Here is a 27,988-nt window from a genome sequence, read left to right on the forward strand (position 1 = left end):
CAGCGCGTGCCCAGACCAGGGGCACAGCACGCTTGCGCATGCTCATTCCAGAGCCAACGCCGGCGCCAGGCTTGGCGACACAGCTGTCATGCATTCTCCTAAGGGCGGGCCGTGGCGGGGAGGTGGCTGCTTGGGTGCCGCAGGGGACTGACGGGAAAAGTCAAGGTCAAGAGGAAAGATGGCGGCCTGGAAGCTATTGGCCACCTTGGGGAAGGTGAAGAGCTTGGTATTTAGAAAAAGAGTGCTTAAAGGCAAGAACCAAGTTCTCCAATAAGTTGTGGGGGGAGCCGAGGGTGGAGGGCATTGAGAGGGGAAGGTCAGAAGGTGTGAGTTTGGATAGTGGGAGTTTCTGTTGGGTCTGACGGCTTCTAGAGCGTGTGGCGGAGGCTCGGGATGATTTGTGGTGATTTTCATGGGGAAAGATCTAATCGACGTCGAAAAAACCAAACCTTTCTTAGGGGGTTGAAGATTGCCGGATCTCAACCTCAGAATTATAATGTTCATCTCGATTCATGGTGGACCAAAAGCCTTTGGCATCAGGGTTGGCCCCGTTTTACAGTTGTATACCTGTGATGCTATTTGATTCCCCCCAGGGAACTTAGGAAAGAGCATGCAAGAGACAGAGAAGTGGACAGAGACACAGGCTTTCTGCAGAGAGACGGGGAACCCAAGGAAGGACGGAGTCACAGCATGGCGGGTGGGGGCGGTTCCTTTAACTGAGCACAGAGGAAGGAGACAGGAGGGGCTTTGGCCCAGCCCCTCAGACTGTAGCTGGGGTCTTCCACTGCCCAACTGGGAAGCAGGAGTGGCAGAGCTCGTCTAGGGGCATCTGCCAGCTTGTGGGGTGCTGCCATGCGCAGGGCTGTGCCTGCAGCCTGCCTGGGTCCAAGGCCCTCTGGCCATGCCAAGAGCAGTGGTGGGGAGTTTAAGAGGCGAGGCGCCAGGCCTGCGGGCAGCAGGCTCCAGGCTCCGAGACACAGCTTTTGATTTTGCTATTCTGCCTCCTGAGAGAGGCGCCAGGGAGGAGGGAGGTGCGGGTAGAGAGAAGAGAGCCAGGCAGGGGCTTCCCCTGATGGGGAGCTAGGGAAAGGGAAGCGGGTGGAGAGAGGGCAGTGGGGGGAGAATTATTTTTGCTAGGGGCAGATGGATGACTTCCTGAAAGAGGGGGCAGTGAGACCCCTGTGTGCCCTGCGTGTCCATTTCTTGCTGTGTTTGCAGCTGGAGTTGGCAGGGTGGGGGTGGGGGTGGGGTCCCCTGAACACAAGGAGCAGCTGTTCTGGCAATTGGGGGTGTGTTTTGGAGGGGTAGTGGATCCTGGATGTTCCCATTTCTGCCCCAGTGTGTGTCCTCATGGCGTGAGGGTCTGAGGGGACATGTGGCACGCGCACGCACTCGAGTATGAGTGTGTGTGTGTTCAAGGCCAGGAGGGTAGAGAGACAGCCCGGACAGTGAACACCTTCGTTCATTTCCCCACACAGGCGGTTATTAAGTGAGCCTGCTCTTTATGACTGTCTCCACATCCCCAGCCCTGCTGTCAGTCCTAGGGACCAGAGCAGGGCTGCAGCAGGAGCTGGAGGAGGGAGGAAGAGGAGCAGGTCTTTGGCAGCGGTGCCCAAGGTAGGGGGCCAAAGGCAGGCTCCGGGCAGGCAGCTGGGGCTGGGGAGGTGGCACAGGGAGACTAGAGAGCAGTGAGTGGCTGGGGCAGGCTGGGGCACGTGGCGGTGGGGACCAGGGCTCCGTCCTAATCGCTCGACACGTGGTTCTCATTCTGTAGCTGGTGCCAGCGCTCGATCTTCTTGTCCTTGTTCTTCAGACACTCGTACCAGTGTTTCAAGCGCTCTCCTTTGGCTGAGATCCCCAGCTGGCAGCCTCCTGGATGATGGGGTGGGGAGGGGGGGGCAGGAGGTCAAGATGGAGGATGCCCATCCTAGGCCCTAAAGTGTCACCATGGGCCTCTGTGCCTCAAGAACCTACCATGGCTCCCTACTATAGCACCAAGTCCTAACTTCTTGTCTGCTTTTAAAGCTTTCCTGTGGATGACCAGCCCGCTTATGGAAACTCACCCCCACTACTTCTTGCACTGGGCACCGGCCATCAAGTTCATCTTCCTGTTCAGCCCTTGCCTTCTGTCCAGAGTTCCCTCCCGACTCTGTCTTTAATCACCTCTCTTCCTTATCACTTGGAGGGAGGCCAGGAAGATGAAAACTTGCAAACAGATTAAGGGGAATTTCTTGCACCATTTTCTGCAGAGACCCCACCCACCCCACTCTACTAGGGTTGACTCATTCTATGCTGGCTCTGGGTTCAGGCTGAGCCCACCACACAAAGGCAACTCTGGAAGGGACCAAAGTCAGGGTCATAGGCTCCAACTTGGGGTTGGGACCACAGGATTGCGGAAGGACGGGGCTGAGCCCAACCCTCTGGAGCCCTGCAAGGCTTCCTCTTCTGGGAGGACAGGGAGGGGTGCCCTCCGGAGCTGGGGGCGCTCACCAATGTAATCGTTGGACTTGCCAATGTCATAGTCCCACACGGAGATGTCCAGTGACTTCTTGGCCAGGTCACTGTGTTTGATGTCATAGAAAAACTCCTGGGTGAGGCAGAGGAAGAATGAGTGAGGGTCCCTCCCCCCCACCTGAGGGGGTCATGGACTGAGGAGCACCGTGGAGCGGGGCATTCTGCGAGCCTCCAACCCAGCCCAAAGATTCCCTTCCTCAAACATTGCTCAACAAAGCCCCGGAAACTTTGCAGTGAAGGCTGTGTTTGGAGTGGGGAGGCAGCAGGGATTGTCCCCTGGGCCTGGGCCTGCTTGGGTTCCTGGCAGGTAAGATGACCGAGACCTCATCCTTCCTTCCTGGTCTTTGGAAGGGCTCTGCATACCTTATTTTTAGGGAGTAAAGGTGGTGAAAGCAGACCAAGTACTTTTACTCCTAAACAATCTGATTTGGTTTTTTTTTTGGTACCAGGGATCGAACTCGGGACTTTGAGCTTGCGAGGCAGGCATTGGAACCACTGAGCTAAATCCCCAGCCCTGAGCTAAATCCCCGGCCCCTCTGATTTTTTAAAAACAATTTTTTTCCTAATTATAAAATTCACTCATATTCATTGTTAAAAGAAACACATAAGCTGGGTGTAGTGGTGCACACTTGTAATCCCAGCACTTGGGAGGCCAAGCCAGGAGGATGGCCATAAGTTCGAGGCCAGCCTGGGCTGCACATCGAGACCCTGTCTCAAAAAACCAAACCAAACAACAAAATAAGGGAGCAAAAAAATAAAAATAAGAAAAGACTTGTAATCCAACTACCCAAGAATAGCCACTGTCAATATTTTCCCATCTGTGTCCATGTTGATCTAAGTTTTTAAAATACAAAACAAGGGCCGGGGATGTAGCTCAGTGGCACTGCACCTGCCTGGCAAGTGCAAGGTCCTGAGTTCAATTCCCTGTACCCAAAAAAAAAATTAAAATATGAAACAATACTGAATATATTGTATTATAGCTTCCTTTCTCCACTGTATATCCTATGGCAAACCCAACAGAATATTCACAAATATTTTACAAACACTTTACCATATCACCATTTTAATGGCCATATTTAGTGGCTGTATGGTTACACCACAGCCTAAACCAGGGATGGGGGACCTTTTAGAGCTATCAGAGTTAACAAACAGCTGGCTGCCACACGCATGCTGTAGGTTTGTCACCACTGGCCTAATCCCTCACAGTTGAGTGTTTAGGGTGTTTCCAGTTTTTTGCTCTCACTGATAATACTATGAAGGACAACCGTGCAGTGAAACCTTTATGTACACCCGTGGTGATGTATTTAGGGTGATTTCTAGGAAGTGAACTCCTGAGTTTGTTGCAGTGTAAGATGGAGACTGGTGGAGGTATTGTGATGCCATTTGTGAACAATAAGAAAACCGGTCACACGTACATTTACATTGTACATAAGAGGTCTGATCAGAAAATATGATTAATGTTTAAATTTAAAAACCATCACAGTAAAAGACACGTTGCCATGAATACGCAGCTCTGGTGTCCTCTTTCATGAGGGTCTTTCGTTGCGCTGTTGTGGCTGCCTTGATGTCCTGAATGGATTAAAAAAGTTTACCTTTCATGGTCCTTTTGATTTGGGGAGGAGCCAGGAGTTGCACCCTGCCAGATCCGGGGATGAAGACCCATGTTGTGTTTGCATGAGCCTGCCTCTCTGTTAGACGGCGCTTGGCAGCAGTAGTCAGCACATTTTAATCCCACCTCATAAAGACACTCACAAAAATGGGCTCCCCGAACTGTTTCAGAAAGTGGCAGGAAGGAAAGTATGTTTGAAGCAAGGGGGAGTACTGTGGGTGGGATTCATGGCAATGTGTATTTTATTATAATAAATATTTTAAATGTAAACATTCACTATATATGCAATCACACCTCATATATATATACATATATATATATATATCAGAAATGAATTATATTTTTGCTTCAGAAGAAAAGAAGTAGGTGCCAGAGGCTGGGGGAAAAGGAGATTTTGATTGAATACTCGTTTGTACTTCGAATTTTAGAATATTTTTCTATATTACCCATTTCCCAAATAAGTGGACTTGCAAAGATTTTGCAGCTTTTGAAGGACTAACACACTTCCCTTCGGAGGCTGGGCCAGTATGTTTTCAACCCAGGAGCGTGTGCATTTCTCTGTGTGCTCACCAACACTGAGTATCCACATTTCAAAGTATTTCAGGGCCAGTTTGTTACAAGATATGGGGTTTGGTGTTGATATTTAGGACTTGGATTTCAGATTATTTTTGTGTGTGTGGTTTTGGGGACTGAACCCAGGGCCTTCAGAGCTACATCCTCAGCACGTTTTATTCATTTATTTTTTTATTTTGAGACAGAGTCTCATTAAATTGCTCAGGCTGGAACCTGAGATCCTCCTATTTTACTATGTGTGCTGCTGAAGCGAGCCCTTGTTGAGATCCTCCTGCCTCAGCCTCCCAGAGTGCTGAATGGATATCTTCTTTTGTGACTTGATCAGATTCCAGGAGAGGACTGGACCTTGGGAAATCCATGGGTCTCTGTGAGGAATTCAGGTGCTTGGTGGAAGGGCAGAGCCAGCAGGTCAGGGGTGACCCTGGACTCTGTTTACCGCAGAGTCCCCCTCTCTGTGCATATGGCTATTCTCCATACAAACAAAACACTAACAAAAATCCTGTATTGTAGATTCCCTCCCCGCTCTGCAGCATGTGATGACAACCACATTAGCTGGCTCTGACCCAAGACGAATCTCAGGAAGGGGGCCAGGAAGGGAGAACGCAGGGCCAGGCAGCGCTGGGCTGGCACGGAGCTGGGAACCTGGACTCGCGCCTGCTCTGGGCATGAAGCCAGGCTAAGGGCTGGGTTCAGGCTCTGAACTTGTGTCTCCCATGACCCTGTTGTGGTTTCTTCCTTCCCTGTGTTTTAGGTTTGCTTAGAGCTCATCTGTTCTTCCACCCTCTGGTCCATCCCATCCTTTGTTAATTTGCCAGATGGTTCTGGACCCCTAGTGTCTGACAGGCCTGGCAGATAACTGAGATCCAGGTGCAGCCCAAGGCAGGAGTGATGATGCACAGGGTCTGGAACACAGGGGAAGCATGCGTGCAGGAGGTAACACTCTATGTTTTGAGGGATGACTAGGAGTTTGTTAAGGAGGGAAAGGATAGAAGAGAGCAGCAGGGACAGAGGGACCTGCACGGAGTTTTGTGTGACTTGAGAGCATGTGAGACAGGGCCGGTGGAGGAGAGTCCGAAAGGGCTTGACCGTCAGTGCCCAGTGGCTTCAGCCGCTTGATGTCCTGGGTGGACACAGGGAGAGAAAAGCACCAACCCTACTTCCTCACCTTTGAGTTTTATAGAGCATTTGTGTGAGCAAAGGCACTGAAGGTGATTTGATTCAGTCTCCCTCCAAGCATAGTTTCCTCCCTGTGAATTCCTAATCTGCATGCTTTTGTCTGAGGCTTGATTACGTCTGGTGAAAAGGAACTCATCCCCTCTCCTTAATTCAAGCTGATCAATGCCCCAAAGCTTTTTTGATGTGATCGACAGGATTCTAGCAGGAATCTGCTCCTCTCTCACTCACAAGAATTATCACAGAGCGTGACCAGGGCTGGGGAGGCCTTACCTCATTAAATTCAGGATTCAAGGTTTTCTTTTTAATTTGAGTCTTGTGTTTGGCCTTCTTTCCCATGTCCGGTTTCAGCCAGCTGCAAGGAGACAGGAGAGGCCATAAGGCACAGAGTTTAATGGATGAGGACAGCCCTGCCACAACCCCAAGGCTACTCTCAACCTCAGAGTGACAGCAAGGACCAAATTGGACAGTGGAGCAACACTGACAAGGACCAGTGTGCGTCAGGGCTCGGCTGGATGGTGCCAGGCCCAGTGCTAAGCACCTTGGGCAGGACACTGCATACACTGAAACCAAGAGACCAGAGGTGGCCCCAGGTCACATAGCCAGGGATGACACCTACCTACTGTGTTGCTGTCTGTGCTCTTAACCACCACTGTGTCCCAAAGGACCAAACAGAGAGCCATGGCTGGTGGCAGAACTCAGCAGAGGGTTTAAAATCTTCATTTAGCCTTTTGGCCCTGTGTGGTTGGGTCCCTGCTCCACCCCAGCCAAATCTTGTGCCATGTTCTCTCCACTCCTTACTCCTCTTTCTGCCCCAGGGCCTTTGCACACACCACTTCTTCTGTCTCTAAAGCTCTTCCCCCATGTCTGGCACATAGTAGGTGCTCAATCAGTTTCTGGGTGAAAATAAATATGCCAGGGACAGAGTTTGAAAAAAGAACAAGGCTAATTATCATAATGTCTGAATACTATCCTTTGCCTGTAAAGCATTTCTGACAGAACAAGTATTTCCTAGGTGAGTAAACAAAATGGGCTAAAACCTCCTCAGGGTTGGGACTTTTGGATTATGACCCAGGGTGTGACTCTTTGGACAATTTTAAATATGAACATAAACTTCTTCCTGTAAAGAGCACAAACATTTCTTTCTCATTCACTGAATGGCTTTAGGAAGACTCACAAGTGAGGAGAGGAATGGAAAGATATCAGTTTCTACATTAGAAAATCTTTATTTGGTCACAAATGGCCTGAGGGTTTTCTGTTGCCTTTACCAGGACTGCAGCCGCCAGGGTAGCTGCCCCCCTTCCAGTAGCACTGGGCAGGTGGGAGAGGGGAGATGTGGAGGGTTATTTCAGGAAGCCAGGGGTATGTAGGATGTGCAGGGCTGGGCTCATCTCTGGTACCACACGAGGAAACAAAACCAAATTATTCTGAGAAATCACACTTATCCCTGGAGCATGTGTTTTAACTAAATCTTTGCTCACAGAAAATCCACACAGGCCTGTTCTTTAGCCCTGGGCTTAAGGGAAGTTTTGCTTTGGGTATGGGGTAGTGTGTGTGGGGGGGGTGCCTTCCACCCAGAGAGAACACTAATAGACACTCTGCCATGAGTAAGCAAAGCCATGGTAGTTATTTATAACCACAACAGCAGGTGTTTATTGAACACTTATTATGTGCAAAACCCCATGAAACTGCACTTCTCAGATCTCCAACTGCAGGGGCTGAAATTAACAGAAAAGCTACAGGGCTGTGAACTGACATCATGCTGCCCTCAGCCAATCACAGGCCTGCAGGGATGGGTGCGGGGGGCAGCCCACTGGGGCTTCTTGGATGGGTGGCTTTGTGCTCAAGGCCTCGCAGTGGCCCGGCTGAAACATCTTGGAACTGCACTGCAGCCAGGAAGTCTTCCTGCTTCGACTTCCTTCCCTCCCTCTCCCTTCCTTGATAAATCAGATCTCTGATAAAGCGGACAAACTCTGCTGTCTCTAGGGACCTCCTCTTCCTGATTCCCTTCACAGGCATTTTCCCCAATGAATCTCTTGTGTATCTCATGCACTCCTGGTGTCTCCTTCTTGGAGCACCAGGACTAATACTGCACAGTGTTGCTCTCTCTACTTTACAGATGAGGACTCCTAGGCCCAGAAGTTAAGCCACAAGCCCAATGTCACACAGCTGGAGAATACTGAACCCTAACAGAGCAGTCTGGATCCAGAGCCCATGTCCTTAACCATGTCCACAAAATGCACTTCGCTGCCACACAGCAAAGCAGAATTCTACTCAGGTGCAAAACATTCTGGCACCAGGCACAGTTCTAACTGCTTTATACAGGTTGGGCATCTCTGACCCCTAAATCAGAAATGCTCCAAAATCTGAAACTTTTAGAAATCTGAACCCTTCACACCTGACCTCGTGTGATGGCAGCAGTCAAAACACAGGTGCACTAAACGTACTATAAACTTACCTTTGGGCTCTGGTAAAAGGGTATATGAAACCTAAATGAATTTTGTGCTTAGACTTGGGTACTACCCAACATATTTCACTATGTAGATGTAAATATTCCCAAATCTTAAAAAGTGCAAAATCTGAGACACTTCTAGCCCTGAGCATTTTGGGTATGCTGTCTCATTTGAGCCCCGTGTCCCCTGGACAGAAACAGAACTGCAATCTCCACTTCAGGGGAGGACGCTGAGAGGCTGATTCATGCGCTTGGATCTACGCCCCAGGACTGAGGGTCCTGGAATAGCCCCCAGGTCTCAGGTCTTTCCTTGGTGCATCTGCAGAATGAATCGGGGAGAAGCCACATGACTTCCTTGCTGTGAGGTTCTGAGCTGCCACAGGGAATGCAGCCGACTCCTGGGAGTCCTAGGGGGTTACTGTGACCACACCTCCTGCCCCCAGGAGGGACAGAATCACAAAGCCTCACCCGTGGCAGGTGTCGCGCTGGCCCAGCACCTGAGGCGCCAGCCTCCCACTCCAATCCCTGTGTCACTGAGACCGTGGCAGGCTCGTCCCCTGTCTGGGTCTTCGGGTGCTGTGACTTGGAGGAAGCCCTCTGGCTCTCCCTTTCCAAGGACTGAGACCCTCATGGTCCCTTCAGGGTCCCGAGGCCCCGACTCACAGCTTGACGAAAGGGTCTGAGTAGCCATTGGCGTCCATGGCGGCCAGGTGCACACAGCGGATGATGCCCACGATGAGGCCTCCTTGCTGAGTGCTGTACATCAGGGACACCAGGATCTTGCCGCGCTCCTCTATGTCACCAATGCGCTCCACCTGCTGCGTTGGGGCAAAGGAACGGGGGCTAGGGGGCAGGGGCTGCGCTCTGTGGTGGGCAGGCAGGCCGCTCAGTGGGTCAGCACTACGGACAGCGGCCCTCCCAGAGGCGCTAAGGGGACCCGCGGGGCCTGAGTCCTGACCCGAGCATATGTGGCGCTAGATCTCTATCGCTGAGTGACCCTGATTCTGACCCAGTACTGAGCCTGGATCTCCAGCCACACCTCGGACTCTGATCAAAGACTCCTGGACCCACGCAATGTCCTCAGAGTTACGCAACCTGGGGTCCCGTGAGAGCCCAGCAGGGGACACGGAGGTTTGGTCCTCTGCCTGCCAGGCACACAGCCTGAGGAGCCTGCCCATGTCCCCAGGGTGGGAGGAGAGTGTCACCGCTCTCCTTTCGCATGGACATCAGCAGAACTTTGTGCCCAAGGCCAAGGACCTCGGGTATCCAGGTATCTTGGGTTTCTCAGAGGCTTTGAGTGTGGGGACCCTGGGTCTCACCGGGGTGAAGGGCCACTCTGGGGACCCCACAGGCCGGGAGTCACCAGGAAGCAATGACAGGGCCAGGCAGGCAGGGCAGAGAGACCTGACATGGCTCCACTCCCACCCCAGCTCACCTCCTCCTCGTAAAGGGCCATGCCTCGGGCCGAGCCGGTGGTCCCTGCGCGCTTCATCTTGATGGGAGGAAACAGAACGAAGAGGACATTGTCTGCAGGGCTCCTCACTTCACAGGAAGCTCAGAACCCCTCCCTTCCATCAGCACAAGGTGGGGTCTCAGAGCCCTGCGCCTCCCATGCTCTTCCTCCCAGCTGCAATTTATCTGACGCTGACCTGTAGCAGGGCAGGTGAATGCACCGCCGCCAGGACACAGGCTCTCTTCCCGTGCCCAGTTTACTGATGAAGATGCTGAGGCAGAGCGGGAAAGCCACTACCCCACACCAGAGCACCCCGCCCGGAAATCAGATAGGTTTCGTCTGCTCGGGCTGAGGGCTCAGGGACTTGGGGTTAGGTCCACCAGGTGCCCCTCGCACAGCCTGTGCCCCAAGGCTCTGAGGAAGTTTGCAAACCACTGGTTAAATCATCTGGGGTCCGCAGGGAGGGGACAGCATTTTTTAGGCCACAGCAGGTCCTTGATAGTGAAAGGAATAAAAGGCAAAGAGCTGAAGATGATTAGCAGTGTACTGGGGCCACAGCAGCACACCTGTCCCGCTGTCTCTGTGTCCCAGGTCATGTGTCCATCGGCAAGATGGGCAGAGCCGGGAGCTGATGGCCCAGCCAGGGGCCTGTCCACTGTCCTGACCAACTGGGCTCATGCAGCAGGGGAGGAAGAGGGAGCCAGACAGTCAGCTGTACTCCTAGGGCAGCACAGGATTGAGGAGGAGCCCGGCAGGCAGCGCCAGCCTTCCCTGCAGTTTCTCTCGTGGTGTCCGCTTCCTTCTCATGAGCTGTGAGAACAGGGCCTGGCGACCAGCCAGTCCACTCTCGGGCCAGCCACACATCCGACAAGCGCAGGCTGGGTTAGACACCACTGCGCATCCCCCGCTTAGTGGGAATCTCCAGGGGGCACCTGCACAAGTCTTTGTACATCTCCGGTGGTCAAATCCCCTGGTAAACTCCGTGGTGCCACATCCGACGGCGACTTGAGTTCTCATACTTGATTAGCACAACCACATGGAACCATGAAAAGACTTTCAGGTGGGTCCCACACTATCCCAGGTTACAGAGGAGAAAACTGAGGCTCAGAGAGCTTAAGGGATTTGCCTGAGACTGGATTCAATCTGCAGAGTCAGGATTCAAACCCAGGCCCTGGCTGCACGGGCCACATTCTTGGCCACCAAGCCACGCTTCCTCCTCTCTATCTGTGGGACACTTAGGAGGTCATGACTGACAGATGGACAAGGCAGTGTTATTTCCTATAATAATCACCGTGCCTTCATGAATGCTTATTTATCACACAGTAGATTCTGTTCTGATGTTTTAAAAACACAATCATCCCACCAGTAGGCACAGTCACAGTACCCATTTTGCAGACAAGAGCAGGGAGTGGCAGGGCTGGGCTCTGACCCCAGCTGACGCTGGAGGGAGTGATGCTGACCCCAGAAGGTCGAAGGCAGATGGAAGATGCAGCCCTGACCTCCTGAGCGGGAATCTTCACTCTCCTTGCCAGCTGCCACAGCCCTCTGCTTTGGTGCCCGTGCACCCAGGCCCGCAGACCCTGCAATCCCGAGGGTTGAGCTGCTCACCGGGATCACCCGCTCCAGACAGATGTTGAAGTTCTTCCTCTGGTTCGGTTTCAGTTTCTTGAGCGAGAATCTCGTTTCACCAATGAACTCGTTATGGCCAAATTTGTCCTCGTCACAAACAGAGATCCTGCCGGGGACGTAAGGGCGGGGAGAGAAAGAGCAACAAATATTGAGCTCCTACTACGTGCCAGGAGCCACGGCTGGCTCTGGTGAGGACCGAGGACCGGGTCTGAGGATGACACGGGCCAAGTTAGGGATCCTGGGCCTGGCCGGGGCTCACACTTCTGCTTGGCTGCAGTGTAACCCACCTGCCGCAAGGGGCGCAGACGCGGGGCACAGATCTGGGGCGCAGACCAGCGAGTCCGCGCATGTGTGCATACCAGTACACACTGCGCAGGCGCACACACAGGTCTGCGCCCTGCTCAAGTCCAGCTGAGGGCGTTCTTGTACCGGGGGATGCTCAGGATCCTCCCCACTCACAACCTGCCCCCAGGCAACCCCTGTCCTGACCTCTGGTTGCACGGTGGCATTTGTCCTGTCTGACCTTCACCTTCACCTACGTTTGCCCCCTCCGCCTCCTTTTTCTTCTATTGGAGATTGAGCCCAGGGCTTTTGCACCAGCTACATCCTCAGCCCTGATTGGTTGACTGAGACACAGTCTTGCTAAGCTGCCCAGGCTCGAACTTGTGACCCTCCTACCTCAGTCTCCCAGAGTGCTGGGACTACTGGTGTGTGCCACCATGCCTGTTTTTTACGAAGATGTTTGAAAAGGAGTGGGCCTCCTCTTGCCTCCCTCTCCCTGCTGTGGGCACCTGAGGGTCTTCCTCTGCATGTCCTCGTCCGTGATGCCATGGTACACCAGGGTCTCGTTCCAGATGGGGTTCCGGGTGTTCCGCAGAGTCTTCGTCCGGAGCTTGTTGGACTAGAGCCCCGAGAGAGGGTCAGAGAGACTCGCCTCCCCAAGAGCTGCCCGCAGCCTGGTACTTGAGCCCTTCTCGGTGGGCAGTGGCTTTCCCCCAAGGAGTGTCCAGGGCCCGAGTGGCCCCAATACACGTTCTAGGGGGTGGGGCCTCTAGGACAATGGCCATAGGCAAACGGATCAGTGCCCTACACTGCCCCCTGCCGGAACTCTACGTTAAGATAAAGAAGCAACGACGCCTTCCCTCCAGTCCCAGGCTTTGTCATTTGAGAGAGAGAAGCGCCATCTATAGGCCAGGGAGGTAGAAATGAGAGTCTCCAGTTCCTAGGCAGGAGATCTTGGGGTGGTTCCGTCTGTTCCCCCAAATACTGACCTTCCTGCCTGAAATACCTTAGCAAGGACAAAGTTTTTCATATTACTCTGAAAGGAAAGGCTAGAAATGCAACTGCATCCAGAACAGGAGGCCTGATGAAAAATCTAATTCATACAACCTGTAAATGACTCATGTTGGAGTCTTTGGCCAAACAGGTTTGGATTTAACAGTACATAACTGGCATTCAGTACCACACCTGGCAAAGAGAGGGTCTTGATGGGAAGGCGTGGGTGGAGGGACCATACACACGCTGGCCCTAGCAGGTAAGAGACTATCTTTGATCCAAATAAAGTAAGAATGAGAGAAAGTGTGTGTGCTTGCGTGTGTGTGTGCACACACATGTGTCTTTGGTTTCATGGGGCATTTGACACCTGCAGAGGTATTTAACGGGCATTTTATGAGAGCATGTCAGCAAGTGCACTGTCACTTTGTTAAGCTAACATGACAAGGCAATAGATACGCCCAGGAAGCCATACTTCTGGGTCCAACCAGGACCATGGGGGCCACAGGAAGAATGGACGTAACCCCAGGGCTCAAGATGAGCTGAAACTCTGGGCTCTGCAGGGGTTCATTTCTGCGGAGAGTTGAAGGGGTCTGGTGGGTCAGATGGCTGGGGGAGCCCCTGGAGGTGTGGGGGCAGCTGAAGGGCATCTCCTTTCTGGCCCTTGGGAGTCCCTGGACCCGAGTTTCAGAGCTGGAGAAGGAGCAGAGCCCCTGACCACCCTCAGCCACATGAGGGCTTTGCCCCAGGATGGGGTGTGGGCATGGGGCAGATGGGCTGTCCAGGCTCTGGGCTGAGAACCCAGGTGCTGGCCAGCTCGCAGAGCTGCAGGCCATATGGTACCTTGCTGGCTCCTGGCAGGAGGTGCAACTTGACATAGGGATCGGCCAAACCGTTGGAGTCCATGGGCTTCAGTCCCTGCAAGAAAAGCCAGCCAGGGCATGAAGGCCTCCAGCCTCTGCTGTCGTAGGCTGGGGCACAGCCCCTGTGTCTGTCCCACCTGGCAGTCTCCCCTGTGTGCTTCCTCTTCCAAAGAGAGAGAAGAGAGATGCAGTACTGGGGAGAGTGCTAGATTCAGGCAGTCAGGACCTAAAGATGTGTTGCTTCTCAAAGAGAGCTGTGTGACCTCAGGAAAGTTTCTTAACCTCTCTGAGCCTCAGTTTCTTCACCTATGAAATGGGCATGAGAATGGTACTTTCCTCATGGAATGGTGAGCTTAAATGTAATCCTGCCAGGCACACAGTAAGCACCTCATGGAGGCCGGATTATTTTTCTAGGGTGGGAATAGAATAGAAAGGGTGGAGAGAAGGAGGCACTGGAGGAGGAGGAGAGTCCTGAGTTCTGGCCCTTACCTCACACTCACTCCTGAGACCTCAGTTTCCCCAGCCGTACGAAGGGGTCCATACAAACCCGGGCCTCACGGGTTTCCGTGATGAGGACTCGGGATTCTGTGGGCACTGACTCACCTTGTCATGTGCGGGTCGGGTGCTGAGTACACTGAACTGTGCGCAGCGCGGGGCCTGGTACTCAGCAGGGCCCAATCAGGGCCCATGAAGGAAGTGGCATGAGAGGGAAGACACGAGCGCCTCACACTGCTTTATGGAGCAGAGTGGAACTGGAGTGCTCAGCCTTGTCACCCGCTGGGCCACCATTGCTGTCACAGATAGGCAGCAGCAGGAGGCAGCCCTGGGTCTGTCCCCACCCGAGTGTCCTCACCCACCTTGGCCTTTATGATGGTGCACTGCAGGGAGCTGTTGTCCTGGTTGTAGAGAAGGCTGAATTCCAGGGCACCCAGGGTGGCTGCAGGGGTAAGACGGGAACCAAGAGGACATTTGTTTAGTCATTCAACAAACATTTATGATGTACCCTGTCCAGGCTAGGCACGGAGACTAGAGAAGACAGGAAGACTCTGTCCCTGCTCTGGACAGCCCATCCTGGCACACCTTCCTCCTTAGTACCTCTGTGCTTGTATGATCAGTGGATTATCTTTGCACTTGCTGAGAGGGTGACTTCCTTAAGCCCCATGAGGGCAAGGGTGGGGCCATCTTGCTGACTCTGTCCCCACTGTGCACCATTCAGGGCACACAGTAGATGCTTCCTCATTCACCAAGGGAACAAACGAGACTTAGCGTTTGCTGTTCCCCTTGCCCGGAATGCTCTCCCTCTACATCCTCACATGGCTAACAGCTTCTCATTATCCACTTCTCTGCCTAAATGTCACCTGCTCAGGGGGGCTCCCCATCACTGCATCTAACGCAGCTGCCCTCAGGGTCACTCAACATATTTTATCTCCTTTCAGGGGCTCTTGTCTTGATGTGAAATGGACTCCACGTTAATCGTCTCTCTGCACTAGAATGCCAGCTCCAGTAGATCAGCCAGCTTGCCTGGCACCTTTTGCCGTGGTATCTGAATGTCTGGGACAGCTGGAGGTGCTCAGTACGTGCTCAGTAAGTCCTGTCTGCTGCAGAGATATGTGAGGAGGAGGAGGACGGGGTTGGAAACAGGTGTATTAATATGCATGAGACAGGCATTTCAGAAGTCATGGGCATAGGTTAAGGACCGGCCCAGTGCATTTCTGGAGCAGAGACAGCCCTGGCTGCAGAGGCGGGGCAGTCTCAAGACAGCACAGGGGATGCAGGGGACAGCTGACACCTCCCCAGGCCTGGCCGTCGGCCCCTCCCTCCAGTCCCCAGCTTCCTGGAGCCTCCCCATTTGTCACGAGGGAGGGGGACAAGCGGCTGTCCTGGCCTTGCAGGGGAGTTCAGTGAGCAGACACGCACAGCAGCTCAGGAGAGACCCTGGGACAGGGTGTGGGTCCCACCTGTGTCACCACTAGAACCCCAGGTATTGGAATCACGGAACAGCGATTCATCCTGGGCCTGGAGAACCGTGTGAAAACAATGGCTTTAGTGAAACCTCATCTCAATATTTTTTTGAGACAGGGTCTCACTGTATAGTCCAGGCTGGCCTTGAACTCACAGCAGTCCTCCTGCCTCAGCCTCCTGAGTGTTAGGATTACAGGGGTGTGCCACCACTCCTGGCTCAAAATTTAAAAATGTATTTTAAGAAAGGACTAGGGATGTAGCTCTGTGCAAAGGCCTTGGGTTCCACGCCCAGTAGGGCAAAATAAAAAAAGGGTGATGGTGTGCAGTCCATGAAGCACCTTCCAGAAGGTGCCTCAGTTCACCTTCCCCCCAGCCAGCATCTACTTCCCAGTGTGCAATGAGCCAAGGCTGGGCCACTGTGCTAGCCTTCGCCCCACTTCCGTGTGGCTCCAGTGTCCCCGCCTGAGATGGACCCTGGACCACATGCTGCATCCCATGCTTGCAAACCCCGACTCCCTGCCGGTCTCCCAGAGATGCACAGTAGATGCTTAATAAATCACTGAAGAGGCAGACAAGAGCGACTTAAAATCCTGGTTAAGCATCACTCTTAGAGGACACCAGCTAAAACCCTTGGGCAGTGTTCATCTGTAGACAGACCTGCCTGGGAGTGTGGTCGCCGGGGCCCACAAGGGTTGTTTAACCAGGAGCTGCAGTGGGGGATGTCGTCAGTGCCACCTCACTGAAATCTTTAAGATGATTAAAATGAGCCAGGTGTGGTGGTGGTGCACATCTGTTATCCCAGCGCTCTGGGAGGCTGAGGCAGGAGGATCACAAATTTGAGCCCAGGTAAGTCGAGCAAGTTACCAATTTAGTGAGACCCTGCCTCAAAATTATAAAGGGCCCAGGATGGAACTTGGTGCAAAGGCCCTGGGTTCAATCCCCAGTACTGCAGCAATGCAAACAAAAATAATTAAAATGCTAGCTTTGATGTTAAGTGTATTTCACTACAATAAAAAATATACTGTCTAGTACCCATCCTGTACAAGGCCCATACTGCTTTGTGAACCCGAGTTTTCATTCACGGCTTTAGTATGCCAACCAGTCTTGGCACACGGGGGCTAGGGTGTCCTGCACCTACTTGCTTCGTCAGAATCATAGCTGTTGGCCTCCTCCTCCTCCTCTGGGGGCAGCGGGCGGGCAGAGGTGGCCGGCTGGGGGGCGGCGGCAGCGGATGCTTGGGAATAGGGCCCCAGCGGTGGGGCCGCTTGCTCCTCCCTGGCTCCCCCTGTCCTCTCCTCCCGCAGTGGGGTGGTGGGCCCCAGATAGCCAGGGCCACCCATGGCCACCTCTGTAGGGACAGAGAGGACAAGGAAGAGGCAGGTGAATCCCGAGAGCAACTAGGGAAGTGTCACAATGCAAGCTTCCTGGCCTGTCCAGAATTAGTGGCCTGCAGCGGGGCCTGGGGCCCATGACCGACAGCCGAGCTGATTCAGATGTGGCCACGACAGGCCTCACTGGGCTGGGCAGCAGAGTGGACTTGAGCCAGACAGCCTGAGTTTGAAACTCAGCCATGTGACCTCGGGAAAGTTCTGGAATGTCTCTGAGCCTTAGTTTCCTCATCTGTAGAATGGGACTCATGGTACTCACTCACACTGCACTAGTTGTGGGGGTTATATTAATATGGTATCTGTAGCCAGAAGCAATGGGGATGTGGTAGCCATGACGACTGATGATGGAGGTGACCCACAGGGATGGCTGTACATGTTCCCTGCTCAATGCTGAGGTCCTTTGTGTGTTAGTGCATTAATCCTCCCCACTCCCCGTGAAGCTGGGCCTCGTGTCTTTCCCACATTGCAGATAGGGAAACTGAGGCTCAGAGACAGTCAGTGACTTGTCCCAGTCACACTGCCAGGAAGTGGGGGAGCAGGGACCCAGCAGCCAGCGCTGGCTGGGGACTTGGAATCCGGGCACCCCTGCTGTCCCTGGGAAGCCTGGGGAGGGAGGAAGCGCACACTCGCCTGCTCTCTGGTCTGGAAAGCGTCCTGCAGGGCCAGGAGCCGCTCTGCCGCCCCCTGCTGGCCCTGCAGGAGAGAGAGAGAGAGAGAGAGAGAGAGAGAGAGAGAGAGAGAGAGAGAGAGAGAGAGAGAGAGAGAGAGAGAGAGACAGAGAGAGAGAGAGACAGAGAGAGAGAGAGAAAGGGAAGTGGACAGTGGGGAGGGAACTGGTGCCCCTCAGGCTCGTCACAGGGGTGGACATGACCCCGGGAGTCATGGGGAGGTCACCCGGGCTGCAGGAGTGGTCCCATCATGGGCTGGGGGTCAGAAAAGCCCGGTTCACACCTGATGCTGTGGGCCCTTCCCACACCCCCAGGTCCTCTGAGGACTCAAGGCAGAGACCCGGATGACAGGATGCTCCTTCTTCCCCCTCCTGCCCCTCCCCAACAGGCCCAGCTCTAAGCTGCCTCTCTCATTGGAGCCACATCTCAGAAGAGCTTAGGACTCAGCAGCAGCCGCAGCTATGCTCGAGGTCCAGCAGCTCTTCTGGGTGAATGGCAGACTGGAGGGACTGGGGACATGCAGGTGGGTGGGGCAGGTACCTGGTGGCCCTGGCTGGGGAGGTGCTGGGCTGGGCCCTGAGGCCGGGGAGGGGCGGGAGGCCTGCACTGAATTGGTGCGTCTCAAACCTGCAAGGGGAAGACAGCAAATAGGAGTCGTGATTCACGTGGCACACACGAGCGTGCACATATGAGCGTGCACACACACACCCACTCCCGTGTTCTGGGCCTTAGTTACCCAGGCTGGTGTCAAACTTGAGACCCTCCTGCCTCTGCCTCCAGGGTAGCTGGGATTACAGGCCTGCACCATCACACCTTTTTAATATTCAGGCTCTGCAGGCAAATCCCAGCCATAGCCTGCTGGCTAGAAAGCACAGGCTCTGTGACCTTCCTTCCTTCTGCCTGTGAGACTTTTCACTAGTGATCTATCCACTCTGGGCCTCAGTTTCCTCATCTGTCAAATGGGCATAACAGCACCTGCCCAGAGGGACAGGAGTCCTGAGTCTGGCTCAGGAATGTCCTGAGCGTCTTTTCCCTCAGGAGGCAAAATAATGTAGAGGTTAAAGACAGGATTTGATATACAAAAATTAACTCAAAGTGGATCAAAGACCCAAACATAACAGCAAAAGCTATAAAGATTTTAAAAGAAAATATAAAAGGAAGTTGTTATGGCAATGATGGCTTAGCTATGACACTAAAAATGTGGGAAGCAAAAGGAAAAGTAGATAAATTGGACTTCATCAGTCAAACACTTCTGTGCATCAAGTGACACTGCTATCAAAGAGGGACAGCAACTCACAGAGAGGGTGAAAGTATTCATGAGCTGTACGGCTGCTCAGGCATTAATATCCAGAGTGTATAAAGAACCCCTATAACTCAAGAACAACCCAGCTTAGAGAAATGGGTCAGGGATTCAAGTACATATTTCTGTAAAGAAAATATGCAAAGGGCTGATAGGCGTGTGGTAAGGCGTTCAACATCCCTCCAACAGGACAAGACACCCGAGTCTACAGGAACACAGTGAGGCCACTTCACACCCACAGGAATGGTGTTATTTAAAAACAAGACGAAAAGCAAATGAAAAAAACCCAAGAAAATAACAAGTGCTGGTAAGCATGCAAAGAAATTGGAAACCTTGTGCATTGTCGGTGGGGATGGGATAGTGGTGTAGACACCATGGAAAATAGCGTGTTGGTCATGAACAAATCACACACAGAGAATTCCCATCTGATGTAGGTATGTACTCAACACACTTGAAAATATATTTGTACATCATGTCCATACATGTGCACTATTCATAGCAGCCAAGAGGTGGGAATAACCAAATGCCCACGAACAGATGAATGGATAGGTAACATGGTATATACAGATGGTGGAATAGTGCATAACCCTAAAGAGGGAGGAAATTTGGACACGTGTTACAATGTGGATAAAGCTCAAAGTTGTTATGCTAAGTTAAGCCAGACACAAATACTGTATGATTCCACTTAAATGTGGCATCTAGAATAGTCAAATTCATATAGAAAGAAGAGTAGTGGTTACTGGGAGGGGGAGAGGTAAAAGGAAGATGGGGTGTCATTGTTTCACGGATACAGAATTTCTGTTTGGAATGACGAAAAGCTTTTGGAGACGGACAGTGGGGTGGTTTCCAACAATGAGAGCGTACTAAGTACCGCTGAACTGTACACATAAAATGATCAAAATAGTGAGATATAGAAGTGGATACAGAACACAAACATAAAAGCTGGAACTGTAAAACTCTAAGAGGAAAATATAAAGGAAAATTTCAATTGCAAGTTCAGAAAAATAAAAAAGCATTTCCAATAAAAACTTTACTTCTGAAAGAGAAAAGCAAACAAAAAGCACAGGCTTTGGGCTTTAATTCTCATTTTAACCAAATATCAGCTGGTGACTGAGGGCAGGTGGTGGCTTTGCCTCCCTAAGCCTCAGTTTTTCCATGTGTAAAATGGGAATAATGAGTCTCAGACATGGCTTTGGGGTTGTGGCAAGGATTCAGGGATATAATATAGGTTTCTGGACAGTGTCTGATGCCCAGCAAGCATTCAGTAAGCATTCTGTGCACTGCAGACCTAGAAATCCATCTCTCCCTGTCCATCCGAACCAGGGGTTCACGGGGGTGGGTCTGGGTGGCAGATGGCACGTGCCCTGCTGGGAACTGAGATGTTCAGTCAGGAACCACAATTTAGGAAGAAAAGACCAGGACTCACCATGAGACTGCAGCGCTCGGCTAGTGTGACTTAGACCTGACTCATCCCCTCGCTGGCAAAGCGATGAAGCTGCTCAGGCCGGGGTTATGGGACATGGATTTCCCAACCCAGCAGATGTTTCCTTTGAAGTCCACAGACCAAGGACTCTGGCCAGGGGGCTCTAACCCCAGCCCTGGTGAGACAGAGGCACTGGCACGATGACAGGACCTGTCAGTGACATCCTGGCCATGCTGAGCCACCTGTCTCCTTGGACAGCTGAGAGCCCTTGCCAAGCGAAGAAGAATCTTTGGAACGAGGCATCCTTACCTTGCTCAAAGCCAAGGGACATTCTCCCCAGCTTTCAGAGGGGAAGTGAGGCAAAACTACATGTTTTCCTTTTAATGGCAAGAAAAGATCATAACCAAAATTTTATGAATCCTGTCCATCCCCTATCATAGCCTTGAGCCAGTGTCTGGAACAGGATGCTCCACGCATTCCAAGTGAATGAATAAATGAAAACCTCCCTCTCTTAGCTCCTTCAGATTCTCCGAGTGCCCACCTGGCCTCGTCACCTCTCTCACCTGCGGGGCTCCGGCTGGCATCTCCTGCACTCCCACTGTGGCCATGGTCCCAGCTCTCAGAGTCCCGGGTGGCTGAGCTCATGCGCGCCTCCGAGGCTCTGCGTACCGGAGGCCCATGGCTTCCTCGGCCAGGGGTGGAGGCCGGGTCAGGGCCTGCAGGGGGCAGCAGGGATTGAACAGAGAAAGGGCCATGGAGGAATAGGGCAGAAGGTCTCCTGTCCAAAGCTGAAGACAGAGTCAGCAGAACCCACCTGGCTTCTGACCTGGGGCCCTCCTGTCCTCGGTGTCACCTGGAGAGAGAGGAGGGGAATAATGGTGTGTGGAGAGCATTTACTTACGAGGCCCATGAAGGGGCTCCTCTACCTCTCCTCTCCTAAAAACATGTAAAAAATCAAGTCCCCTCTCAACCGTCCCCTAATCTAGCTGATGCTTACAGTTTTATTTTATTTCCTTTGCATGCACAAGCACCGATGAGCATACACAGACTTAAAACAAACAAACAAAAGAATAGCTCTGTTGTAGTCTTTGCAGGCAAGAGGGAGTAACGCTTGACCAAAAGAGAGTCCTCTAGTGGCAGAACCTGGGCACTACTCTGACACAGCATGTCTGCTGACCATCTGGTGACTCTCTTCCTTCGAGGAGTGGAGATTGCTGATGCCTCACCAGAAGAAAGCATTTGTGGAATGCCTCCTGGGTGCCATGCATTGTGCTAGGTACCTTGAAAGATCACCGTATGAGACACAGCTGGGTGCTCAGTTTTGTTTTTGTTTTTCCAGTACTGACGATTAACCTCGAGCCCTTCACATTGAGCTACATCCTTGGGCCTTTAAAAAAATTGTTTCTTCGGTACTGGGGACTAAACTCAGGACCTTGCACTTGTGAGGCAGGCATGGCATCACTGAGATAAATCTCTATCTAAATTTTTTTTTTAAATTTTGACACAGCCTCTCACCAAGTTACAAGGTTTCCCATCCTGGGCTTGAACTTTCGATTCTCCTGCTTCAGCCTCTCAGAGTGCTGGGATTACAGGCATGTGCCACCAGGCCCAGCTGATGCTGCAGTTTTTGAGAACTTCAACTCTAACCTTGCTTTCAGAATTACAATCTGTGCTCAAGTCCAGAGTTGCCACTGAGACCAGATTTGATTGCTTATTGTTAATTGAAATTACTGTGAGAGCTTTATCTGGTCAGTCCAAGAGATCTAATCCAATTAAACCATGTTTCTTAAAAAAATTGCTGTTTTGCCTCTCTTAGATATCATTTTAAAAATTAATAGTAACACCTGTATAATAGTGATAATATCAATAGCAGTGATAATTTTTCTTTTACTAAATTTATTTCAGTTCATTTTTCACTTTATTTAATCCAATTTCAGACTTCCTTATAGCTGATTGAAGAAACACTGCAGGCCAAGAAGGCTTTCTCAGCAAGTCCCAATTCCCCCAGGCTCCAGGGTGTATTTTAGTGGAGGGAGGCTGTCTCAGTTTGTATTTTAATTTCTCCTTCTTTCGTATTTCTAAGCATTCCACCAGGGATGACAGGAAGGTTTCTTGGCAGCCTGGCTTTGCCAGAGAGTTTCCTGTGCTACCTTCCAGGTAAAGGTTTATGGTAGGCATGAAGGGGACAAAGAAGTCCTAGACCCCAATCCAGAGGTCGACTGTCTGTCCACTAACTGCATAGACACAGGCACCCTGTCAGGCATCCTTCAGGTAGACCAGTTGGCTTGGATCTGTCCTTGGTTGTTGAAAAAAGAATTTGTTTAGGGTCCTACCTTGTGCTGGAGCCGGAACAGTGTGCTTGGGCTCACGGGTGGGCTGCTCTAGACCAGCAGGCTTGGTGATAGGCTGCTGGGGTTTGGTCTTCTTTATAGGCATGGGCTGTGGGAGAACCTGTTTGGGGAAGCCTTTGAAGAACCATGCTCCTGAACGCTTCCATACCTGAGGAGGAGAGAGGCATAGAAGATGCAGCAGCCAACCATGATGGCTTTTGCCTTTGTGAGTCAGTTTTTAGCTCTGCTTCCTCTTCACAGCAAGAAGTCTTCCATCTTATTTTTGGGGTGTTGGGGATTGAACCCAGGACCTTCACACTGAGCTATATCTACAGCCGTTTTTATTTTTAATTTTGAAACCAGGTCTCACTAAGTTGCTCCAGCTGGGCTCAAACTCACACTCTTCCTGCCTCAGCCCCCTAAGAGCATGGGGTCACAGGTGTGTGCACCACCACCCCCAGCTTAGTCTTCCATCTCTCTTTTCTTTGAGTCTTCCATCTCTTGAGGTGGCACTATAGTAGTTGCGGTAAAGAGGCAGCTTCCTGACCTGTGGCCTTTGTCCTGGCAGCACCTTGAGGCAGCACATCAACAAACACCTTCATCTGTAAGACCCATTCTGCACCAGTCCCCACCTGGCTTGGGCCTGGAAGCTGAGCAGCACGGGCTGCAAGAAGTGGACTCACTTGACCTCTGCCTTTAGGGCTATTTGGTCAAGGAGAGCCCCAGAGGAGTTCTCCAGGCTGCAGTCGTGGCACTCCTGCCCTTGGCTCCCTCCCTGCTAGCTGGACAGTGACAGCATCGCTATAGGGGACACTGACTTCCCAGGCTGGTGATGGCTCCCTCCCCATCTCAGGGTGGTAACAGTTGCTACCACTGGGGAGCACCTCCATCCACTGTGGCTTCCCTCAACCCTGCCCTACCTTTGGAAATGGCTCAGAATTTTTCAGACTTTATCCCTCTGATTACCCTGCTGGAGTGAGTCCTGCCCAGCCCTTCTGATACCCAGAAGGTTGTGGTCATCAAAACCGTCTCAAAGGCAAGAAGCAGCCAGGAGTGGTGGTGCACACCTATAATCCCAGCACTCGGGAGGCTGAGGCAGGAGAATTGCCGCAAGTTCAAGGCCAGTTTGGGCTACATAGTGAGTTCAAGGCCAGCCTGGACTATATAGTGAGACCCTGTCTCAAAAAACAAAAAACCTCAACAACATCAAAAGCAAGAATTGGTAGCAGGGGGTGAGTGTTGAAAAAAATCAGAAATCGGGGTCAAATGAGTAACAAAAAACAAGTCTGGCAAAGGAAGGGTTGCATGGAAGCACAAGCCCAAGAAAGTAAAGAGAAAGAGCAGGGCAAAGGTGTGGAAAGTGCGGGAGGCTGAGAGGGCGAGGGAGAGAGGAGAGCAGGCGGTGAGGATGCAGAAAGAAGACGCCTCAAATGAAGGAGGCAGTGTGAGGAAAGCAAAGACAGGCGACGTGGAATAGAGGGAAAGAGAAAGCCAAGAGGTTTGGAGAGGAAGACCCAGAAGGTGCGAAATGGGGGTGAGGTGAAGTGGAAGCCAGAGGGTGATGAATTAGGAGAGAAGAAGGGAAGGTGAGGAAGAAGTGGGAGTCACAGAGGCAGAAGACAATAAAAGAAACTCGGAGGTCATTCTGCCCGTTCATAGCTGAACCGGATCCTTTCTCACCAAGCCCTTAAGGTACAAGGCCTGCTGGGGTGGTGGCACACAGCTGTAATCCTAGTACTCAGGAGACTGAGGCAGGAGGAGTGCCATGAGCTTGAGGCCAATTTGGGCCACAGTGAATTCAAAGCCAGTCTAACCTACATAGAGAGACCCTGTCTCAAACAAAATGAAATAAAAAGAAACAAATCAAAATAGACACAAGACCCTACCCAAAACCCCCACTCTTCCAATGCTACCCCATTTTCCTGGTCCCAGGAAGAAAAGGGAGCAGGTAAGGAAGGTAGATGAGCCCGGTCCACTCACCTCCCTCTGCTCGATGCAGATTTTGCAGAGCCACACAGGGTGCAGGCGGTTGTTGGAAGTCTCCACCCCACACTTGGTGCAGACGTTCTGGGGACAGAGCACAGCACAAGGCACATTCAGAGGAGATGTGGGGGGCTGGGGAGGCCTGGAGGGGTGGCAGTGGGGCCCCAGGATCTCTTGGTGGATGGAAAGAATTAGCACTCCCCTTCCTTCCTCACCCTTTCTGCGGTGAGCAATACAGTTCCAGTTGGAATACAGTTCCGATCTGATTCTTATTTGCAATAACAAGAACTCGAGTCCTTCCTAAGCATGGATGAAGGGATTCTCTGAGAGTTCCTGTCGGGTCTGAGTGTTCAGCAACCACACAGAGGAGGGGATTGGTATCATTTTTAGGAGGAAAGACCGTGCATCCATTTTGTTTACTCATTTACCTTTTCTTTCTTTCCCTAAAGGATCTAAGACAACCTTGACCATGATGAGAAGCCCACCTCTGCCTGCAGAAGGAAGCTATCTGGGCACAAGGTATGACTGGGGCAGAGCAGTATATTTAGGGCTGAGTGTCCTGGCTGTCAGGACAAGCAGGAAAACATACCAGACCACAAATTCCCACTGTCTTGTTGACTGCGGAAGATGTTTTTCAGAAAAGATATACTCTTCCCAAGATTTCATTCTAAATGCTAAATGGAATAGGACATGCCAAGGGATTGTCCCCATCTGGGTCGCTCACTGGAATTCCTTTGCTGGGAGTCGGGCACACCGAAAGCCAGTGGTACCTCTGCTCCAGCTCTGTGAAGTGCAGACAGTTTAGGGAGGGGATGGGGGGAATTGCCAAGAGCTCACAGAGACTTCCCTCCAAGCATGAATGCTCTCGAAGTCCAAGGGTTTGAACGTGGCTGGAGAGAGGCTTTCTGAGTCTCTTGTACCATTCTCTTCAGAAGACAACGTCAAAAGCATGTAAAATGTCCCACAAAAGTAACAAGAGGTAAGGCTTTTGGAAGGAGACTTGATCATGGGAGAGCTACACTCATCAATGGATTAATCCATTAATGAGATCTATTAATATCATACCTAAATGATCTCATGGCTGAATGTGTTGTTGAGAAGTAGGGGCTGGCTGGAAGAGATGAGCCACAGGGGGTGTCCCTTTTGAGGAATATCTCCTTTCCTGGCTCCTTTCTTCTCTCTCTGCTTCCTGGCTGCTATGAGTTGAGCAGCTTTCCTCTGCAGGTACCATGCTTTTCTGCCTTGGAGCCAGCTGACCATGGACTGAACCCACTGGAAACCGTGAGCCAAAAAGATCTCTCCCAATTTAAGTTGTGGGTATTGGGGGCTGGGTCCAGTGATAGGAAGGTGACTAATACACTTGGAAGCCACAGCCAGGACACTCACAGGCTCCTCCACCCTGGGCTCCAAGTTCATCCTGGTCAGAGGTCAGTTCAAAGGGAACATAAGAGTTAGAGTGAATTCCAGGAAGGAACTAGGATCAGGGTGACCTTGGGAGACAATTGGGCAGGGCGAATCCATGTCCTGCCAACAACTCTTCAGATCCCCGAGGTGTGCAGACCCCTAAAGCAGCAGCTTGGCATCTCCACAGGTGCTGGGGAGGAATGGAGGCAAGAGGGTGATGGTACCTTCTTGCAGTCCTCACAGACGACACAGGCAGAGCCCAGCATCCCCAGCTGTTCCCCACACAGGATGCAGCGGTTCACCCCGTCCCCGGCCACATTCTTCCTCATGTTCTCCAGGCGATCCACCAGGCGCCTGGAGGGAGACAGGGCAGTAAGGGCCTTGCAGGACCAGGCACCATCATCTTGTTCCCCAGTGTCACATTGAGGGTCTTAACCTCTGAGCTATATGCCCTTGAAGCTCTGATGGTGGCTGCAGATCTTTCTCTTAGAAGGGGCCTGTGCTCTTCAAATTCTGACACCGAAGCCCTGCTCAGCACCCACACCCCTCAAAGTCTACCCAGTCTAGTGACTGCAGACTAAGCATCCCATCTGGTCCTTCTCATCCTGAGTGACCCCGCAGGGAGCTGCCTTCGTGCTCCAGATCTAAGTCTGCATGACGCCTATACTTGGCTGTGCTCCTAGCCCAGCAGGCTGGTGCTTTCGGGCTGAGCTCCCCGTCTTGGTGTTTCTCCATTGCCACCCTGGGCAGCTGTTCCCCAAGCTCAGGAAAGAGCGCTGCCACCCACTAACTCCTCAAGCCAGAAACTTGGGTCCTCCTGCACCCTCTCCTGGTCTGGCATTCAGGGACCCCACCTAATCACCAAGTTCCACTGAGTCTACCTCCTTAAAACTTCGGGGTCCATTTCTGTCCCCACCTCTGGCCAGACACCGCCATCTTTCTTCCAGATGGCTGTAGTCATGGCCCTGCACGTCCTTCTACAATCGGTGCCCAACCCCCAGCCACGGTGACATTTCGTGTCACCCTCGGCCCCCTACAGAGATCTGGTGGCTTGCCATTCCATGGGGGCTCTCATGGCCCTCTGTGCTCTGGCCCAGCTGCAATCCTGATCCCCTTGTCCCTCCTGGGCCTGCACTAATGGTCTGCAGAGGCTCCAGACCAGCTGCATCAGCATCACCTGGGAACTTGTTAGAAATGCAATTTCTCCAGCCCCAGAAATTCCAGGGCTTGGCCCACAGATGTGTGTTGCCACACGCCCTCAGGTGGTCCTGATGTCCGCTTGGCATTGCTCTCAGTACTCAGTCTTTCTTCCATTCCAATTCTCCTCTCTACCTCAGGACATTTGCACATTCTGTTCCTTGTGCCTGGAATGCACCCTCCATATGCATATTTGTGTGTGATCTTTTCCCCTGTTTTGTTGCACATGTATGTGAGTGCACGCGCACACACACATACACACATACTTTTACACTTTCCCTGCCTCTATTCTCATCCTTGAGATTCCAGTTCTCATATCACTTCTTTCTAGAAGCCTTCCCTGACCACCTATCTTATTCACACTAAAAACAAGCCGGGGCTTCCTCACAGTGCTTGTCACATTTGTAAGCAACCAAGGGATGACATAACTAAATGATTCACGGATCGTGACACGATCTCCAGCTCCCCTCTGGATTACGGGTCCCTGCAAGCCAGGGATCTTATCTGTTCTGTCCCTTATGTGCTCAGAGCCAGCTCAGTGCAGAGCAGGTACTTGATAGTTGTTTTCTTTTTGTTTTGAGACAGGGTCTTGCTATGTAGCCCAGGCTGGACTCAAACTTACGATCCTCCTGCCTCAGCCTTCCAGAGCGCCGGGATCACTGGTGTGTGCCACTGTGTCTGGGTCACACGATAGGTGAACCAATGATGACTGAATGACAGCTGCTCACTCCCACACTGGTCCCCAGTAAAAGCTGAACGGGGTACCTGGTGATGCCCAATAACCGCTTATGTTTG

The 27,988-nt window shown here is 52.0% G+C and overlaps 1 protein-coding gene across 12 annotated transcripts in view; it reads right to left on the reverse strand.

Moving 5' to 3' along the window:
- Positions 1–696: 696 nt before the first annotated feature.
- The window catches only part of Rph3a (rabphilin 3A), a 217,837-nt gene continuing 190,545 nt past the window's right edge, over positions 697–27,988 (reverse strand). For 11 of the 12 annotated variants that reach the window (XM_087198492.1, XM_021257454.2, XM_004843761.4 and 8 more), the window contains 17 exons: positions 26,221–26,350; positions 24,590–24,676; positions 22,613–22,778; positions 21,094–21,132; positions 20,843–20,995; positions 18,097–18,183; positions 17,519–17,581; positions 16,639–16,848; positions 14,396–14,475; positions 13,519–13,593; positions 12,195–12,304; positions 11,383–11,509; positions 9,757–9,813; positions 8,985–9,139; positions 6,143–6,224; positions 2,491–2,587; positions 697–1,872 (listed from right to left, as the gene is read on the reverse strand). In XM_087198492.1, coding sequence (XP_087054618.1) covers positions 1,742–1,872; positions 2,491–2,587; positions 6,143–6,224; positions 8,985–9,139; positions 9,757–9,813; positions 11,383–11,509; positions 12,195–12,304; positions 13,519–13,593; positions 14,396–14,475; positions 16,639–16,848; positions 17,519–17,581; positions 18,097–18,183; positions 20,843–20,995; positions 21,094–21,132; positions 22,613–22,778; positions 24,590–24,676; positions 26,221–26,350 — 1,849 coding nt within the window. In that variant the 3' untranslated portion in view covers positions 697–1,741. The remainder of the gene's footprint in view (positions 1,873–2,490; positions 2,588–6,142; positions 6,225–8,984; positions 9,140–9,756; positions 9,814–11,382; positions 11,510–12,194; positions 12,305–13,518; positions 13,594–14,395; positions 14,476–16,638; positions 16,849–17,518; positions 17,582–18,096; positions 18,184–20,842; positions 20,996–21,093; positions 21,133–22,612; positions 22,779–24,589; positions 24,677–26,220; positions 26,351–27,988) is intronic. The other variant, XM_004843763.4, reaches the window with a different exon arrangement.

The sequence above is a fragment of the Heterocephalus glaber genome, unplaced genomic scaffold (assembly GCF_053883595.1).
Source record: "Heterocephalus glaber isolate CG9 unplaced genomic scaffold, H.glaber_assembly_v1.0 deba00001687, whole genome shotgun sequence".
NCBI classification, from domain to species: Eukaryota; Metazoa; Chordata; class Mammalia; order Rodentia; family Bathyergidae; genus Heterocephalus; species Heterocephalus glaber.